We start from the raw sequence: 16,093 nt of genomic DNA on the forward strand, positions 1-16,093 counted from the left end.
AACTACTTGACAATAAATATGTATCTGCTCAGCTGTCAAAATTATAAAACAATATTATCCAATACTATTATATATATTTTTATATATGTATATATATATTTTTTTATTTTTATATATTTTTATTTATTTATTTATTTTATTATTTTTAATATATTTTTGCATGTGTGATTTCCAGCTAATTTAATCCACAATCACCCCAATTTCTATCCCCTGTACATTTATTCATTCGACTCATTTCTGTAATTAAAATAGGTGAATGCAGTTTAATGTAAGGTGTTCACATGAACTACATGACAATAAATATGTATCTGCTCAGTTGTCAAAATTATAAAACAATATTATCCAATACTCTTATATATTTTTTTATAGATGTATATTTTTTTATTATTTTTATTATTTTATTTATACGGCCGACAAGTGGTTAGCGCACAGGCCTCACAGCTATGAGACCCAAGTTCAATTCCACCCTCGGCCATCTCTGTGTGGACTTTGCATGTTCTCCCCGTGCATGCGTGGGTTTTCTCCGGGTACTCCGGTTTCCTCCCACATTCCAAAAACATGCTAGGTTAATTGGCGACTCCAAATTGTCCATAGGTATGAATGTGAGTGTGAATGGTTGTTTGTCTATATGTGCCCTGTGATTGGCTGGCTGGCGACCAGTCCAGGGTGCACCCCGCCTCTCGCCCGAAGACAGTTGGGATAGGCTCCAGCACCTCCGCGACCCTCGTGAGGATAAGCGGTAGAAAATGAATGAATGAATGAGTTGTCAATGTGCACCTAATTCATTCATTCATTTGCGTAAGGCGGGGTACACCCTGGACTGGTCGCCAGCCAATCACAGGGCACATATAGACAAACAACCATTCCCACTCACATTCATACCTATGGACAATTTGGAGTCGCCAATTAACCTAGCATGTTTTTGGAATGTGGGAGGAAACCGGAGTACCTGGAGAAAACCCACGCATGCACGGGGAGAACATGCAAACTCCACACAGAGATGCCCGAGGGTGGAATTGAACCCTGGTCTCCTAGCTGTGAGGTCTGTGCGCTAACCCCTAGACCACCGTGCCGCACCTGTGCACCTAATTGCCAAATAAAATGAAATAAAGACTTTAAAAAAAAAATTATTCCGCTTCATTAGCTTTTGATCCAATCAAGCACTATTCCCCTGATCCATATTTCTTTCTAGTTTAGCGATTAAAATATCATAATTGATGTGTCAAAAGAGTAATCTGTCCATAGGTATGAATGGGAGTGTGAATGGTCTGTATGTCCCCTGTGCCTATCCACAGCTGACATTGGGTGAGAGCCGGGGTACAACCTAGCCTGGTCGACATCATAAACAGTTTATACCAAAACCAGTTGGTGCATTGAGTCAAAGTTCAGATCTTAAAGTCTCTAGAAAAAGAACAGTAATGATTTACAAAGCAAAGACACTGGTGAATATTTCACAGGAGGTGGCACAAAAGAGATAAATGGGTCTTGCAACTTTGCAGTCTGATGTTTTTAGAAGTTCTTCACAATTTTTTTTGACCTCAGTCATGTCAGAGAACCAAGAACTTAAACGTCACTGTCCACTGGTTCCGCTAAAAGGGATTCTCGCTACAGAAAATATCGCCAACAACTACAACAATGTCTCGGCTTTCTGTCCTGATCCTTCAGACTTGCTTATTGCCACCTATCCTAAAGCAGGTATGATGTTCTCTGATGGTGTGGTACTCACACTTTCTTTTGGGTTTTTTTAGATTTACAGTCCTGTGAAAACTGTTTTAGTCTGTGAAAACACCCACTGGTGTAACACTGTAACAATATAGAATTTGGTACACATGTTTCGGGGACTGGCAAGCAAAGGTGTGTAAAATTTGAGTAATATTTGTTGAAAAACATGGAGACTAGGGATGCTCCAATCAGGGTTTTATGCTGCTAAAACCGATCCCCATCATCCATGAATGAAATCAGCTGATACAAATCATATAGATGTTAATGTTTAAATGTAAATGTTTTCATTTTCATAGCTTATTTCATAACAAACAAAATCTGCACGTTGTACCAGGAAAAATTCTGGTATCCACAACTCACATTTTGTTAATTCATTCATTAATTTTCTACCGCTTTTCCTCACGCCCGCTGTCTTCGGGCGAGAGGCGGGGTACACCCTGGACTGGTGGCCAGCCAATCACAGGGCACATATAGACAAACAACCATTCACACTCACATTCATACCTATGGACAATTTGGAGTCGCCAATTAACCTAGCATGTTTTTGGAATGTGGGAGGAAACCGGAGTACCCGGAGAAAACCCACGCATGCACGGGGAGAACATGCAAACTCCACACAGAGATGGCCGAAGGTGGAATCGAACTAGGGTCTACTAGCTGTGGGGCCTGCACGCTAACCACAATCCACTGTGCAGCCAAGAAGCCTTGTAAATGTTACATTAATTAATTAATTAATTCATTTTCTACTGCTTCTCCTCACGAGGGTCGCGGGGGTGCTGGAGCCTATCCCAGCTGTCTTCGGTCGAGAGGCGGGGTACACCCTGGACTGGTCGCCAGCCAATCACAGGGCACATATAGACAAACAACCATTCACACTCACTGAAATTATCTTTCGCCTAAAATATTTAATCACAAATTAATCACATTTTGTACATAGTTAATTCATAATTAATCACAGATAGAAAAACTTTTTTTCTACAATCAGTAAGGATGTATGAATGTGAGTGTGAATGGTTGTTTGTCTATATGTGCCCTGTGATTGGCTGGCTGGCCACCAGTCCAGGGTGTACCCAGCCTCTCGTCCGAAGACAGCTGGGATAGGCTCCAGCACCCTCTGCGACCCTCGTGAGGATAAGCGGTAGAAAATGAATGAATGAATAATTGTATAGTCGGGCTGCGCGGCGGTTGCGCAGTTAGCGCACAGGCCTCACAGCTATAAGACCCGAGTTCAATTCCGCCATCTCTGTGTGGAGTTTGCATGTTCTCCCCGTGCATGCGTGGGTTTTCTCCGGGTACTCCGGTTTCCTCCCACATTCCAAAAACATGCTAGGTTAATTGGCGACTCCAAATTGTCCATAGGTATGAATGTGAGTGTGAATGGTTGTTTGTCTATATGTGCCCTGTGATTGGCTGGCCACCAGTCCAGGGTGTACCCCGCCTCTCGCCCGAAGACAGCTGGGATAGGCTCCAGCACCTCCGCAACCCTCATGAGGATAAGCTGTAGAAAATGAATGAATTAATGAATGAATAATTGGCTGGCAACCAGTCCAGAGTGTACCCCACCTCTCACCTAACGTCAGCTGGGATAGGCTCCATCATTTATTGTATTATTCTTATTGACGTTATTCATTCATTCATTTTCTACTGCTTACCCTCACGAGGGCCGTGGGCGGTGCTGGAGCCTATCCCAGCTGTCTTTGGGTGAGAGGCGGGGTACACCCTAGACTGGTTTCCTCCCACATTCCAAAAATATGCTATGCTACCTATAGGTATGAATGTGAGTGTGAATGGTTGTTTGTCTATATGTGCCCTGTGATTGGCTGGCCACCAGTCCAGGGTGTACCAGGACTGACAGAAGACATGGGATAGGCTCAAGCGGTAGAAAATGAATGAATGACTGAATTCTGTATTCTTGTTCTTTTGGGTGATAAGGGACCACATGGGTACAGGAGATAGTGGATCTGCTTCTTCACAGTGGTGATAGTGAGACCTGCAAAAGAGCACCCACACCCATCAGAATGCCTTTCCTGGAGAATACCGCTCGGATAGGTATGCCCTCAGGTATGTAGACCCCCTAATGGATCTCAGGCATATCCATCTTGTATACAGTACATATGCTGTCATTTTGTTGTAAATCCCCAGGCCTTGATCTCCTGAAGGCAATGGAACCTCCAAGAGTTATTAAAACGCATTTGCCTTTCCATCTCGTTCCAAAAGGCTTTTGGGAAAACAAATGCAAAGTAAGTTGATGGGACGTTGCAGGGATGAGAACTACCAACCACGCTGTCATTCAATAATATGATAATGTATGCACAAAGGTGATCTACGTGGCTCGCAATGCGAAGGACAACCTGGTGAGCTACTTCTATTTTGATCAAATGAATCTCACCCACCCTGACCCTGGACCTTGGGAGGGCTACATCCAAAAGTTCATGCATGGACAATGTAAGTAGAGTAGTGTCATGTGTGGACTACTTCACCATTTTAAGGGACTGTTGTTCCCGCAGTGCCATGGGGTTCCTGGTATGATCACGTCAAAGGTTACTGGGAGGAACGAGAAAAGAGAAACATCCTTTACCTCTTCTATGAAGACATGAAAGAGGTAGATGGTGCCTAAACTTTATTTTTATTTATTATTTGGTTCCGCTGTATGTCTCCATTTTCTCCCCATCCAGAACCCACGGCGTGAGATGGTGCGCATCATGAGGTACTTGGACCTGTCGCTTTCTGATGATGTCATCAGCCGCATTGTGGAGCTGACATCCTTCAAGACCATGAAGGATAACCCGATGGCCAACTACAATTTCATAACAAAACCCATTTTTGACCAATCCCGCTCCACCTTCATGAGAAAAGGTGATTCAAAACATTATGAGCAGACTATGAGAATATTATGGGACAACAGCGGCCTTTAGTGGTTTGTCGAGTTACTGCATACAATAATGTTGTATTTTGTCCTCAAACAGGAGAAGTTGGTGATTGGATGAATCATTTTACGCCAGAGCAGGCGGCAGAGTTTGATGAGGACTACGAGAAGAAAATGAAGCATGTAAACATACCATTCAGAACACAGCTCTAACCAGTTAGCAGCTACTGTCAAATTATATTATTATTATTGTATAACTGTGACAATTCACTATGATGCATAGTGAATTTACACATAGTGTAAATTTAAATCAGAGGAGGCTCTGTCATCATCAAATCAAATATTAAAGATTTTAACTGTTTACAGGGATATCAATTTTATTTTGGAATTATGTGCCATTATTTAAAACTAACTAAAATACAATTAGCAAACATATTTGTGTATTACTATTTTTCTTTTTTTCTTGTGAGACCTCTCACACTGACACAAACATGTTTTTTTGAAAGGATTATTATTAAAAATTTGCCTCAATGCACCTTACCTTTATGAAATGAAATGAAAATACCTAAAACACAGGACAATTGTAAAAAAAACAGTTAATTAAAATTGCAAACTCAATATAATTTAATTTCTCTTTTAAAACACATAAATACATAAATATCAAGCATTGTATTACAGTAAATATTATTTTATTGCAATACTGTAACTATTCATTAGAAATACGACAGTTTTTGAATGTTTAATAGCAGCTGCGATTTGTCCTACTTTTTGACGGTCATTAAACGCATCGATACACCGTTCTCCGAAGCGAAGAAGCGAAGAAGAGGGATGTATGGATGTATTTATACTCATATTTGCCTCCATATGCTGATACTATGTGGGAATGCATAAAGGTAAGATTTAATGATTTAAATAGGATCAATAACATCGCTGTTGAAAATCTTCCCCTTTCTAGTTCGATGCTAAATGGCTAATGGCTAATGCTAGCATAACACTGGACTTCGGCCACGGTCATTACATTGACAGCCCGTCAATAGTAGCTGTTTTAGCTGGCAGTTCAATGCAAAAATCAGCACAGAGATGTTAAAATGTATTTTTTTTTAAAACACTGGTTAATTGGGACACTCTTATGCCAAGGTAGCACTGTATATGACAATAAAAACAATACCTCCACTGCTCCAGTCTCTGGCAGGCGATGTAAGCCGTCAAACTCAGCAACAGTAGATACAAATAACTTTAATCTTGCTGCAATAGCCATATACCAGGGCTTTGAAGCTAACTTTACCAATCAAAATACTATTTTCTTTCTCAATTTCCCATTAATATTTGTTCCAGCTTGTGGCTACAGAGCCACCGTGCTTCAATCGAACTACGGTGTGGGCCGAGGGACAAAAAAGGGAGCTACGTTATCACGCATCAAAAAAAAAGGGAAACAGAAATGTTTCGCAACCCTATGAGTTGAAAAACTATTGAGAATCTGATATATATTTATATATCTGTATAGCCTATAGCCATTGTGTCAGATAAATAGAAGACAAAAGGTAAGTAAATACACACATTGCATTTAAATACACAGTGTGTTTACTTGTGGACTGTGATGACCCTTAGGGGTATCATGTGTTATGTGTTGTATTTGCGCATGTGTTGCAATGGAGTGATATGTTCCGGGGTTGGGAAGGAAAAGGGGTGACGGACAGGAAGTGAGGCAGAACCCGCATGTTAGTTAGTTGTAGGCGTGGGTTACGGCAGCAACAGTAGCCCTTGTTAAGAAGCTTGGTTCTTTTTAGCTCAATAAAAAAAATGGCTGTTGTTCCCCCCGCCTGGTCTGGTGTTTGGATGAGCGTAGAGTGTTACAGTACATAGAACTACAAAAATAAATATATATACACATATACATAGAATGACGAAAACACTAAATACACAAACTAAATACACAACATTAAACAAATAATGTTAACATCTATTTACTCTTATTTTCATTCTACGTTTTAGCATATTTCCACAGCATTTCAGTCCAGCTTCTGCTACTCGACAGCTACCCCAATTGTGGTAAACTACTAAAAGTCGTATAGTGCAACTGGTAGAGTGCTTGGATCCAGATCCAGAAATGGTTGATTCAATTCCTGATTTGAGCTCAAACTACTGATTTACTCTCATTTTCATGCTACGGTTTAGCATATTTCCACAGCATTTCAGTCCAGCTTCAGCTACCCCAATTGTGGTAAATTAGTAAAAGTCGTATAGTGCAACTGGTAGAGTGCTCGGATCCAGATCCAGAAATGGTTGGTTCAATTCCTGATTTGAGCTCAAACTACCGATTTATTCTTATTTTCTTTGTACATTTTAGCATATTTCCACAGCATTTCAGTCCAGCTTCAGCTACCCGACTGCTACCCCAATTGTGATAAATTAGTAAAAGTCCTGTAGTGCAACTGGTCGAGTGCTCGGATCCAGATCCAGAAATGGTGGGTTCAATTCCTGATTTGAGCTCAAACTACTGATTTACTCTTATTTTCATTGTACTTTTTAGCATATTTCCACATCATTTCAGTCCAGCTTCAGCTACCTGACTGCTACCCCAATTGTAGTAAATTAGTAAAAGTCATATAGTGCAACTGGTAGAGTGCTTGGATCCAGATCCAGAAATGGTTGGTTCAATTCCTGATTTGAGCTCAAACTACCGATTTACTCCTATTTTTATTCTACGTTTTAGCATATTTCCACAGCATTTCAGTCCAGCTTCAGCTACCCGACTGCTACCCCAATTGTGGTAAATTAGTCATATAGTGCTACTGGTAGAGTGTTTGGATCCAGATCCAGAGATCGTTGGTTCAATTCCTGATTTGAGCTCAAACTACTGATTTACTCTTATTTTCATTCTACGTTTTAGCATATTTCCACAGCATTTCAGTCCAGCTTCAGCTACCCCAATTGTGGTAAATTAGTAAAAGTCGTATAGTGCAACTGGTAGAGTGCTCGGATCCAGATCCAGAGATCGTTGGTTCAATTCCTGATTTGAGCTCAAACTACCGATTTACTTTAATTTTCATGCTACTTTTAGCATATTTCCACAGCATTTCAGTCCAGCTTCAGCTTCCCAACAGCTCCTGTGTTCGTTCTAAATTTTGGTACGTTGTCAAAGTGTTTCAGTTTCACTTCAGCTTTTCAGCATTCACACGCAATGTCTGCTGACATTGTATCACCTGATATGCAATTAAACATGTTACGAAAACGACAAAACTTTGAAATTTAGTTACTGTGGGTAATATAAACCAAGAAATAATTTAGCACACGTTGGTGGGACTCTACGAAGTAACTGTTAATCCTGGTTCTCGCCTCAAAAAGTGAACATATCTAGTATAATCCCTCATCTGAAAACCTCTCTCGCTAATAAATAGATATTTTTTGTTCCGTGTCTCCTTTGGGAAACTCCGAGCTTCTCAATAAATGATGACGTCATCTCCATATGAATTAAACAGTCGCAGTTTCTTAGCTGATTTTAAGCCGAAAGCCTCAACATAACCTGTTTATGAGTTTAGCCTAAGTTACCATGGAGATACAGTCTCCCACTAAACTTCACAAAATACCCCCATAGACACTCCATTGTTAACCATGTTCTTAGTTTGGGTATATAAACAATGACTCTTATCTCTTTGCTGAGAAAGCACAAATGGATAAGCACTGAGACGGTAGAAATAAGATGGCAGGCAGGCTCATTTAATTAAGTTAAACAAGGGTGTGGTAAACAAGTGTTGTTGAGACATGTCATAGACTGTTTATACTAAACCAGTTGCTGCCTTGAGTGGAAGATCACATGTTGAAGTCACTTAAAAACGGACACATTTATGATTTACGAAGCCAAGACTCTGATGAATACCCAACAGGACGTGGAAGAAACAAGATAAAGCAGTCTTGCAACGTTGCAGCCTGATATTTTTGGAAGTTAAAACATTTTTTTTTTTTTACAAATTCTTGACTTCGGTCATGTCAGAGAACCAAGATCGCAAACGTTCCAATCTACTGGTTCAGGTGGAAGGGGTTCACGTGATGGAACACATCGCCAACAACTACAACAATGTCTCGGCTTTCTGTCCTGATCCTTCAGACCTTCTTATTGCCACCTATCCTAAAGCAGGTATGATGTTCTCGGACCGTGTGGTACTCACACTTTCTTTTTCGTTTTAAATGTAATGGTAATGGTAATAGTTTTATTTCATTTGAACATGCATCAGATTACAATTGAATGCATCACATAATCAGTTCACAGTTCCACATGTCCAAAAGGAGTAGGAAGAAGCAAAGCTTATTAAATCCTACCCCTCCATCTGGTACTTTTACAATCAGTAACTGTTTCATTTGTTCACTTCCTGCTTTCCTAATATAATTAAATTAAAAAAAGGAATTTCATATTTTAAAAAAAAAATTAAAAATAATTTAAAAAATATTTAACAAAATTTAATCTCACAAAATTTAATTTAACAAATTTAATTTAATTTAACAAAATTTAATTTAATTTAATTTAATTTGTCACGTACCAAAGTACAAGGTGATATGACCATCCAATGACATAATGGGTACCATAGTAAGTGTCAATATAGTGATATATATATAGCACATCATGACTGGTTCAAGACTCTTCATCCTTGTATTTAGCAAACATCAACTGCTTGTATTGTTTCTTGAATTGGCTCATCGTTGTGCATTGTTTGAGGGTCTTACTCAATCCATTCCATAGTTTGATTCCACATACTGAAATGCTATGGCTTTTTAACGTAGTCCTAGCATAGAAGTGTTTCAAATGTACTTCTTCCCTGAGATCATATTTCTCCTCTCTTGTAGAGAAGTATTGGATGACATTTTTAGCTAATTGGTTATTTTTAGCCTTATGCATTATTTTAGCTGTTTGAAGATGAACTATATCAGCAAGTTCAAGTATTTGTGATTTTAGAAATAAGGAGGTAGTATGTTCTCTGTAGGCGGCATTATGAATTATCCTTACTGACCTTTTTTGCAGTACATTTAGTGAGCGAAGATTGTACATTCACAGTCATGTGAAAACTATTTTAGTCCAAAACTGCTGCAGACAAAAGGGTGACGCTTAAACTTTAGTGTCGGCGTCTTCAATTAATATGAATAAGGTCCGTTTTTTCATAGTGACCTTATTTTGCCGTAAATTGCATCAAACAGACATCAAATGTAATGAAACCCTGCATGGTGAACTGTCAGGATAGGCATGATGCAGGGAGGACTTTAGTGTCTGAATTTGTCTTACCCAGCATGCAATTTTAATACATTTCTATGCTTCACTGCTCTCCATTTTGTTGCATTTTTCAGGTTTCAATTTAATACATTTATTGAGAAACACGGTCCTACAACACACTTATTTTAAATAGCATGTCAAAGAAAGCAGGACCAATGTTAACATACATAATAAAAAGTTTGACTGTACAAACAATGAATATTTAAGTTAAATAAAACTGCACGGTGGTAGAGTGGTTAGCACGCAGACCTCACAGCTTGGAAACCAGGGTTCAATTCCACCCTCGGCCATCTCTGTGTGGAGTTTGCATGTTCTCCCCGTGCATGCGTGGGTTTTCTCCGGGTATTCCGGTTTCCTCCCACATTCCAAAAACATGCTAGGTTAATTGGCGACTCCAAATTGTTCATAGGTATGAATGTGAGTGTGAATGGTTGTTTGTCTATATGTGCCCTGTGATTGGCTGGCCACCAGTCCAGGGTGTACCCCACCTCTGACTATTTGTCAAATGATTATAAATCTTCAAGGATAACAAATTAGGATAACATCTTGTTCTTTTTGGTGATAAGGGACCACGTGGGTCCAGGAGACAGTGGATTTGCTTCTTCACAATGGCGACAGTGAGACCTGCAAAAGCGCCCCCATACCAGTCCGAATGCCTTTCCTGGAGAATTCCACTCGACCAGGGATCCCCTCAGGTGTGTAGACCCCCTAATGCAGGGGTGGGCAAATATTTTCATTCATTCATTTTCTACCACTTATCCACACGAGGGTCGCAAGGGGTGCTGGAGCCTATCCCAGCTGTCTTCGGGTGAGAGGCGGGGTACACCCTGGACTGGTGGCCAGCCAATCACACGGCACATATAGACAAACAACCATTCACACTCACATTCATACCTATGGACAATTTGGAGTCGCCAATTAACCTAGCATGTTTTTGGAATGTGGGAGGAAACCGGAGTACCCGGAGAAAACCCACGCATGCACGGGGAGAACATGCAAACGCCACACACACGGGTGGAATTGAACTCGGGTCCCTTAGCTGTGAGGCCTGCGCACTAACCACTCAACCGCCCTACAGCCTTCCTTGAATTATTTGTCTAATTTTATCTGTAAAGGTGTTATACTATCAGGGCTGCAAAGCGGACGAGTGGTTAGCGCACAGGCCTCGCAGCTAGGAGACCAGGGTTCAATTCCACTCTCGGCCATCTCTGTATGGAGTTTGCATGTTCTCCCCGTGCATGCGTGGGTTTTCTCTGGGTATTCCGGTTTCCTCCCACATTCCAAAAACATGCTAGGTTAATTGGCGACTCCAAATTGTCCATAGGTATGAATGTGAGTGTGAATGGTTGTTTGTCTATATGTCCCTGTGATTGGCTGGCGTGCTCGAAGACAGCTGGGATAGGCTCCAGCACCGCTGTGACCCTTGTCAGGATAAGCGGTAGAAAATGAATGAATGAATTAGTTTTTTTGTTTTTTTTTAACTAAATAAGACATCCGACTTGCTAGTCATGTTGCCAGTTGAAATACTTAGAATGCAACTGGCCGGATCAAAATACTTTAAAACGCATGTGGCCCCCGGGCCGTAGTTTGCTCACCCCTGCCCTAATGGATTTACAAAATTATACTGATGCTGTCATTTTGTTGTAAATCCCCAGGCCTTGATCTCCTGAAGGCAATGGAACCTCCAAGAGTTATTAAAACGCATTTGCCTTTTCATCTCGTTCCAAAAGGCTTTTGGGAAAACAAATGCAAAGTAAGTTGTTGGGACGTTGCAGGGATGAGAACTAGCAACCACGCTGTCATTCAATAATATGATAATGTATGCACAAAGGTGATCTACGTGGCTCGCAATGCGAAGGACAACCTGGTGAGCTACTTCTATTTTGATCAAATAAATCTCACCCACCCTGACCCTGGACCTTGGGAGGGCTACATCCAGAAGTTCATGCATGGACAATGTAAGTAGAGGAGTGTCATGTGTGGACTACTTCACCATTTTAAGCAGGGGTCTCAAACTCAATTTACCTGGGGGGCCACCGGAGCTAGGTTCTGAGTGAAGCCGGGCCGCATCAGGTTTTCAAAAAAAACAAAAAACAAACGCATTAATTAAAAACTGGAAAAAAAAGTCAATAAAATCTTCAATGCTTTTGCTTCTGCTATACCCTACACTTTTTCAGTACTTTGGTTTCGGTTTTACACACCAAAATATCTGATAAAACATTCCACTACTTTCACGATCTACTAGTCGTATCCTGGTATTATAGGAAAACAATGGCCTCTGGTGGTTATTGGAGTTACTGCACCCAATTCAGCATTTTTTTTCCCATTGGTAAAAACGTCAAAAGTCGCAAATGAACAAGCTAGTGCTACACAAGATGGCGGACTCGCTGTGACAAAAATGTCTTCTACGTAATGTAGTTCTGTGGTTCACACGATCGACTCAAATTACTTTTACAATCTACTAGTCGTATCCTGGTATTATAGGAAAACAATGACGTCTGGTGGTCAGTAGAGTTACTGCACCTGATTTAGCATTTTTTCCCCATCGGTAAAAACGTTGAAAGTCGCAAATGAACAAGCTAGTGCTACACAAGATGGCGGACTCGCTGTGACAAAAATGTCGTCTACGTAATGTAGTTCTGTGGTTCACACGATCGACTCAAACTACTTTTACAATCTACTAGTCGTATCCCGGTATTATAGGAAAACAATGGCCTCTGGTGGTCAGTAGAGTTACTGCACCTCATTCAGCATTTTTTCCCCATGGTAAAAACGTCGAAAGTCGCAAATGAACAAGCTAGTGCTACACAAGATGGCGAACTCGCTGTGACAAAAATGTTTTCTACGTAATGTAGTTCTGTGGTTCACACGATCGACTCACGGCGGACGAGTGGTTAGCGCGCAGACCTCACGGCTAGGAGACCAGGGTTCAAAATATCTGATAAAACATTCCACTGTTCTCAAATATCTTAATTTTTATTTTTCTATACACAAAATAAGATTTAAAAAATAAACAAATTAATAATAAAGACAATAAATCAATCAATCAGTAATAAATAAGTAAAATAATAATAATAAAACAGCAATTAAGAAAAACGTAAGAAACCACATACAGTTGGTAGAGAAATTATTTTTTTCAGATTCAAATGTACAGTATTAAGTTATTTAACCTTTAACATGAACATTAATGAAACTTAATCATTTTACCCAATTAGCAAGTTAGCATCGTACGCAGCGTCGTAACTTTAACAACATGTTTGATGAGATGCTTTATCTTGCGTTTTATTCCAAATCATTTCCTGCATTTATTTGTACCCATAAGCCTTTAGCTTCATTGCTAATCCAAATCAAAACAGGGCGGGGTAACAGTATGGGTGGGGCAAAATCATGTTAATTGTGTCCGGTGTGCAGACAGCTTTAAGCTGTCATTTCAACGTTAAACTTTGGTATCAAGGTGGGGGACCTCAACTAGCGTCTCGCGGGCCGCATTTTGCCCGCGGGCCGCAAGTTTGAGACCCCTGATTTTAGGGGACTGTTTTTTCTTGCAGTGGCATGGGGTTCCTGGTATGATCACGTCAAAGGTTACTGGGAGGAACGAGAAAAGAGAAACATCCTTTACCTCTTCTATGAAGACATGAAAGAGGTAGATAATGTCTGAACTCTGCTATAAAAGCTTTCAGTGTTTTTATAGCCAGGCTCAGTTGCTTTATTGTTGATTCCCATCCAGAACCCTCGGCGTGAGGTGGAGCGCATCATGAAGTACCTGGACTTGTCATTCTCTGATGACATCATCAGCCGCATTGTGGAACTGACGTCCTTCAAGAGCATGAAGGAGAACCCGATGGCCAACTACACTTTTATGTCCAAAACCATTTTTGACCTTTCGCTCTACACCTTCATGAGAAAAGGTGCTTGAAAACGTCAACGTCAACACACACAGACACACACAAGCTACAGCACTTTTAGAATGATCAAGTCCTGAACATCTCCCACCGACTCTGACTATCCTTGTTTGGGTACTGGAGGCAGGATGGAGCCTAGCAACAGCGAATCAGGAGAGGAGCTTAATGTCAGCTGACTGATGTGTTTACATCATAGAAATAGAAAGACGTAAAAAGCTAACACCCGGACACAACACACAAAGCACGGTGGTGTCGCCGCCGCCACGCCGCCGCCACGGGTGGTCAGTAGAGTTACTGCACCTGATTCAGCATTTTTTTCCCATCGGTAAAAACGTCGAAAGTCGCAAATGAACAAGCTAGTGCTACACAAGATGGCGGACTCGCTGTGACAAAAATGTCTTCTACGTAATGTAGTTCTGTGGTTCACACGATCGACTCAAACTACTTTCACGATCTACTAGTCGTATCCTGGTATTATAGGAAAACAATGGCCTCTGGTGGTTAGTAGAGTTACTGCACCTGATTCAGCATTTTTTTCCCTTCTTCACAGTCTTTACACTTGTCTGATTTAATTTAGACGGCAAGGTGCGCGAGTGGTTAGCGTGCAGACCTCACAGCTAGGAGACCAGGGTTCAATTCCACATTCGGCCATCTCTGTGTGGAGTTTGCATGTTCTCCCCGTGCATGCGTGGGTTTTCTCCGGGTACTCCGGTTTCCTCCCACATTCCAAAAACATGCTAGGTTAATTAGCGACTCCAAATTGTCCATAGGTATGAATGTGAGTGTGAATGGTTGTTTGTCTATATGTGCCCTGTGATTGGCTGGCGACCAGTCCAGGGTGTACCCCGCCTCTCGCCCGGAGACAGCTGGGATGGGCTACAGCACCCCCGCGACCCTCGTGAGGAAAAAGCGGTAGAAAATGAATGAATGAATTTAATTTAATTTAATTTAATTTAATTTAATTTAATTTAATTTAATTTAATTTAATTTAATTTAATTTAATTTAATTTAATTTAATTTAATTTAATTTAATTTAATTTAATTTAATTTAATTTAACAACATTTCTTTGTCTTTAACAGGAGAAGTCGGCGATTGGAAGAATCATTTTACACCACAACAAGCCAAAGAGTTTGATGAAGACTACGAGAAGAAAATGAAAAATGTCAACATACCATTCAGAACACAGCTCTAAACTAGCTAGCAGTTAACTCCTGCACATACTATTAAATTATAAGAATTATTATACAGTCATGGCCAATGTTTGGTCTGTGAGGTTTTAGTGACGTGTCTATACTGTCCGCTTGTCAGCCAATTTAATATTACACGGGCTGCGCTTCGCCTGCGCTTCGCCTGCGCTTCGCCTGCGCTTCGCCTGCGCTTCGCCTGCGCTTCGCCTGCGCTTCGCCTGCGCTTCGCCTGGTCGGAGATGGCAAACTTACTCCGCACCTTTGTCACCAAAACTCGAACTCGAAAATTGTCGCCAAACTGAAAATGTGGACTCCTCCCCTGGTGCGCCGCCATGCCCACGTCGGCGCAGTACAGTCTAATAAAATTACCAAATAGTAAGCGCACCAAGTGGTGTCCTGAACCAAATTATCACCTTGCGCTGCGCCACGAAATTCGAGCACCCTGGACTGGTGGCCAGCCAATCACAGATTGCACATATAGACAAACAACCATTCACACTCACATTCATACCTATGGACAATTTGGAGTCGCCAATTAACCTAGCATGTTTTTGGAATGTGGGAGGAAACCGGAGTACCCGGAGAAAACCCACGCATGCACGGGGAGAACATGCAAACTCCACACAGAGATGGCTGAAGGTGGAATCGAACTAGAGTTTACTAGCTGTGGGGCCTGCGCGCTAACCACACCACCACTGTGCAGCCAAGAAGCCTTGTAAATGTTACATTCATTCATTTTCTACTGCTTCTCCTCAAGAGGGTTGGGGAGTGCTGGAGCCTATCCCAGCTGTCTTCGGGGCGAGAGGCGGGGTACACCCTGGACTGGTGGCCAGCCAATCACAGGGCACATATAGACAAACAACCATTCACACTCACATTCATACCTATGGACAATTTGGAGTCGCCAATTAACCTAGCATGTTTTTGGAATGTGGGAGGAAACCGGATAAAATCCACGTACGCACTGGAAGAACACGCAAAGTCAAATTTAATTTGCATATTTTCCGATCAAATACAGGACAGAAACCCAAAGTGAGGCGGTGTCAGTTTATTTTAAGACAATAAACAATAAATAAACAATTTGCTTGACCTAACATTACTTTTACTTTCATCTATTGAACAAACAAATGAAATGCAAACATTTGATTAGACAAA

At 41.0% G+C, this 16,093-nt stretch overlaps 2 protein-coding genes across 3 annotated transcripts; both read left to right on the forward strand.

Annotated features, from left to right (window-relative positions):
- Positions 1-1,544: 1,544 nt before the first annotated feature.
- On the forward strand, positions 1,545-4,834 carry LOC131110018 (sulfotransferase 1C1-like). Its single transcript, XM_058062659.1, has 7 exons — positions 1,545-1,695; positions 3,655-3,783; positions 3,865-3,962; positions 4,041-4,167; positions 4,230-4,324; positions 4,398-4,578; positions 4,689-4,834. The coding sequence occupies exons 1-7, from the start codon at positions 1,545-1,547 to the stop codon at positions 4,799-4,801; spliced, it is 894 nt and encodes a 297-aa protein (XP_057918642.1). The 3' UTR covers positions 4,802-4,834.
- Positions 4,835-5,381: 547 nt separating this feature from the next.
- LOC131109896 (sulfotransferase 1 family member D1-like) lies at positions 5,382-15,535 on the forward strand. Of its 2 annotated transcripts, XM_058062377.1 has the most exons (8): positions 5,382-5,481; positions 8,580-8,723; positions 10,415-10,543; positions 11,504-11,601; positions 11,680-11,806; positions 13,397-13,491; positions 13,576-13,756; positions 14,831-15,535. In XM_058062377.1, exons 1-8 carry the CDS (start codon positions 5,472-5,474, stop codon positions 14,941-14,943), a joined length of 897 nt encoding a protein of 298 aa, XP_057918360.1. In that variant the 5' UTR covers positions 5,382-5,471; the 3' UTR covers positions 14,944-15,535. The 2 variants fall into 2 exon arrangements, with proteins under 2 accessions (XP_057918360.1, XP_057918361.1); XM_058062378.1 differs by lacking the exon at positions 8,580-8,723 and having other exon boundaries at positions 5,386-5,481.
- The last annotated feature ends 558 nt before the right edge of the window (positions 15,536-16,093 follow it).

The sequence above is a fragment of the Doryrhamphus excisus genome, chromosome 22 (assembly GCF_030265055.1).
Source record: "Doryrhamphus excisus isolate RoL2022-K1 chromosome 22, RoL_Dexc_1.0, whole genome shotgun sequence".
NCBI classification, from domain to species: Eukaryota; Metazoa; Chordata; class Actinopteri; order Syngnathiformes; family Syngnathidae; genus Doryrhamphus; species Doryrhamphus excisus.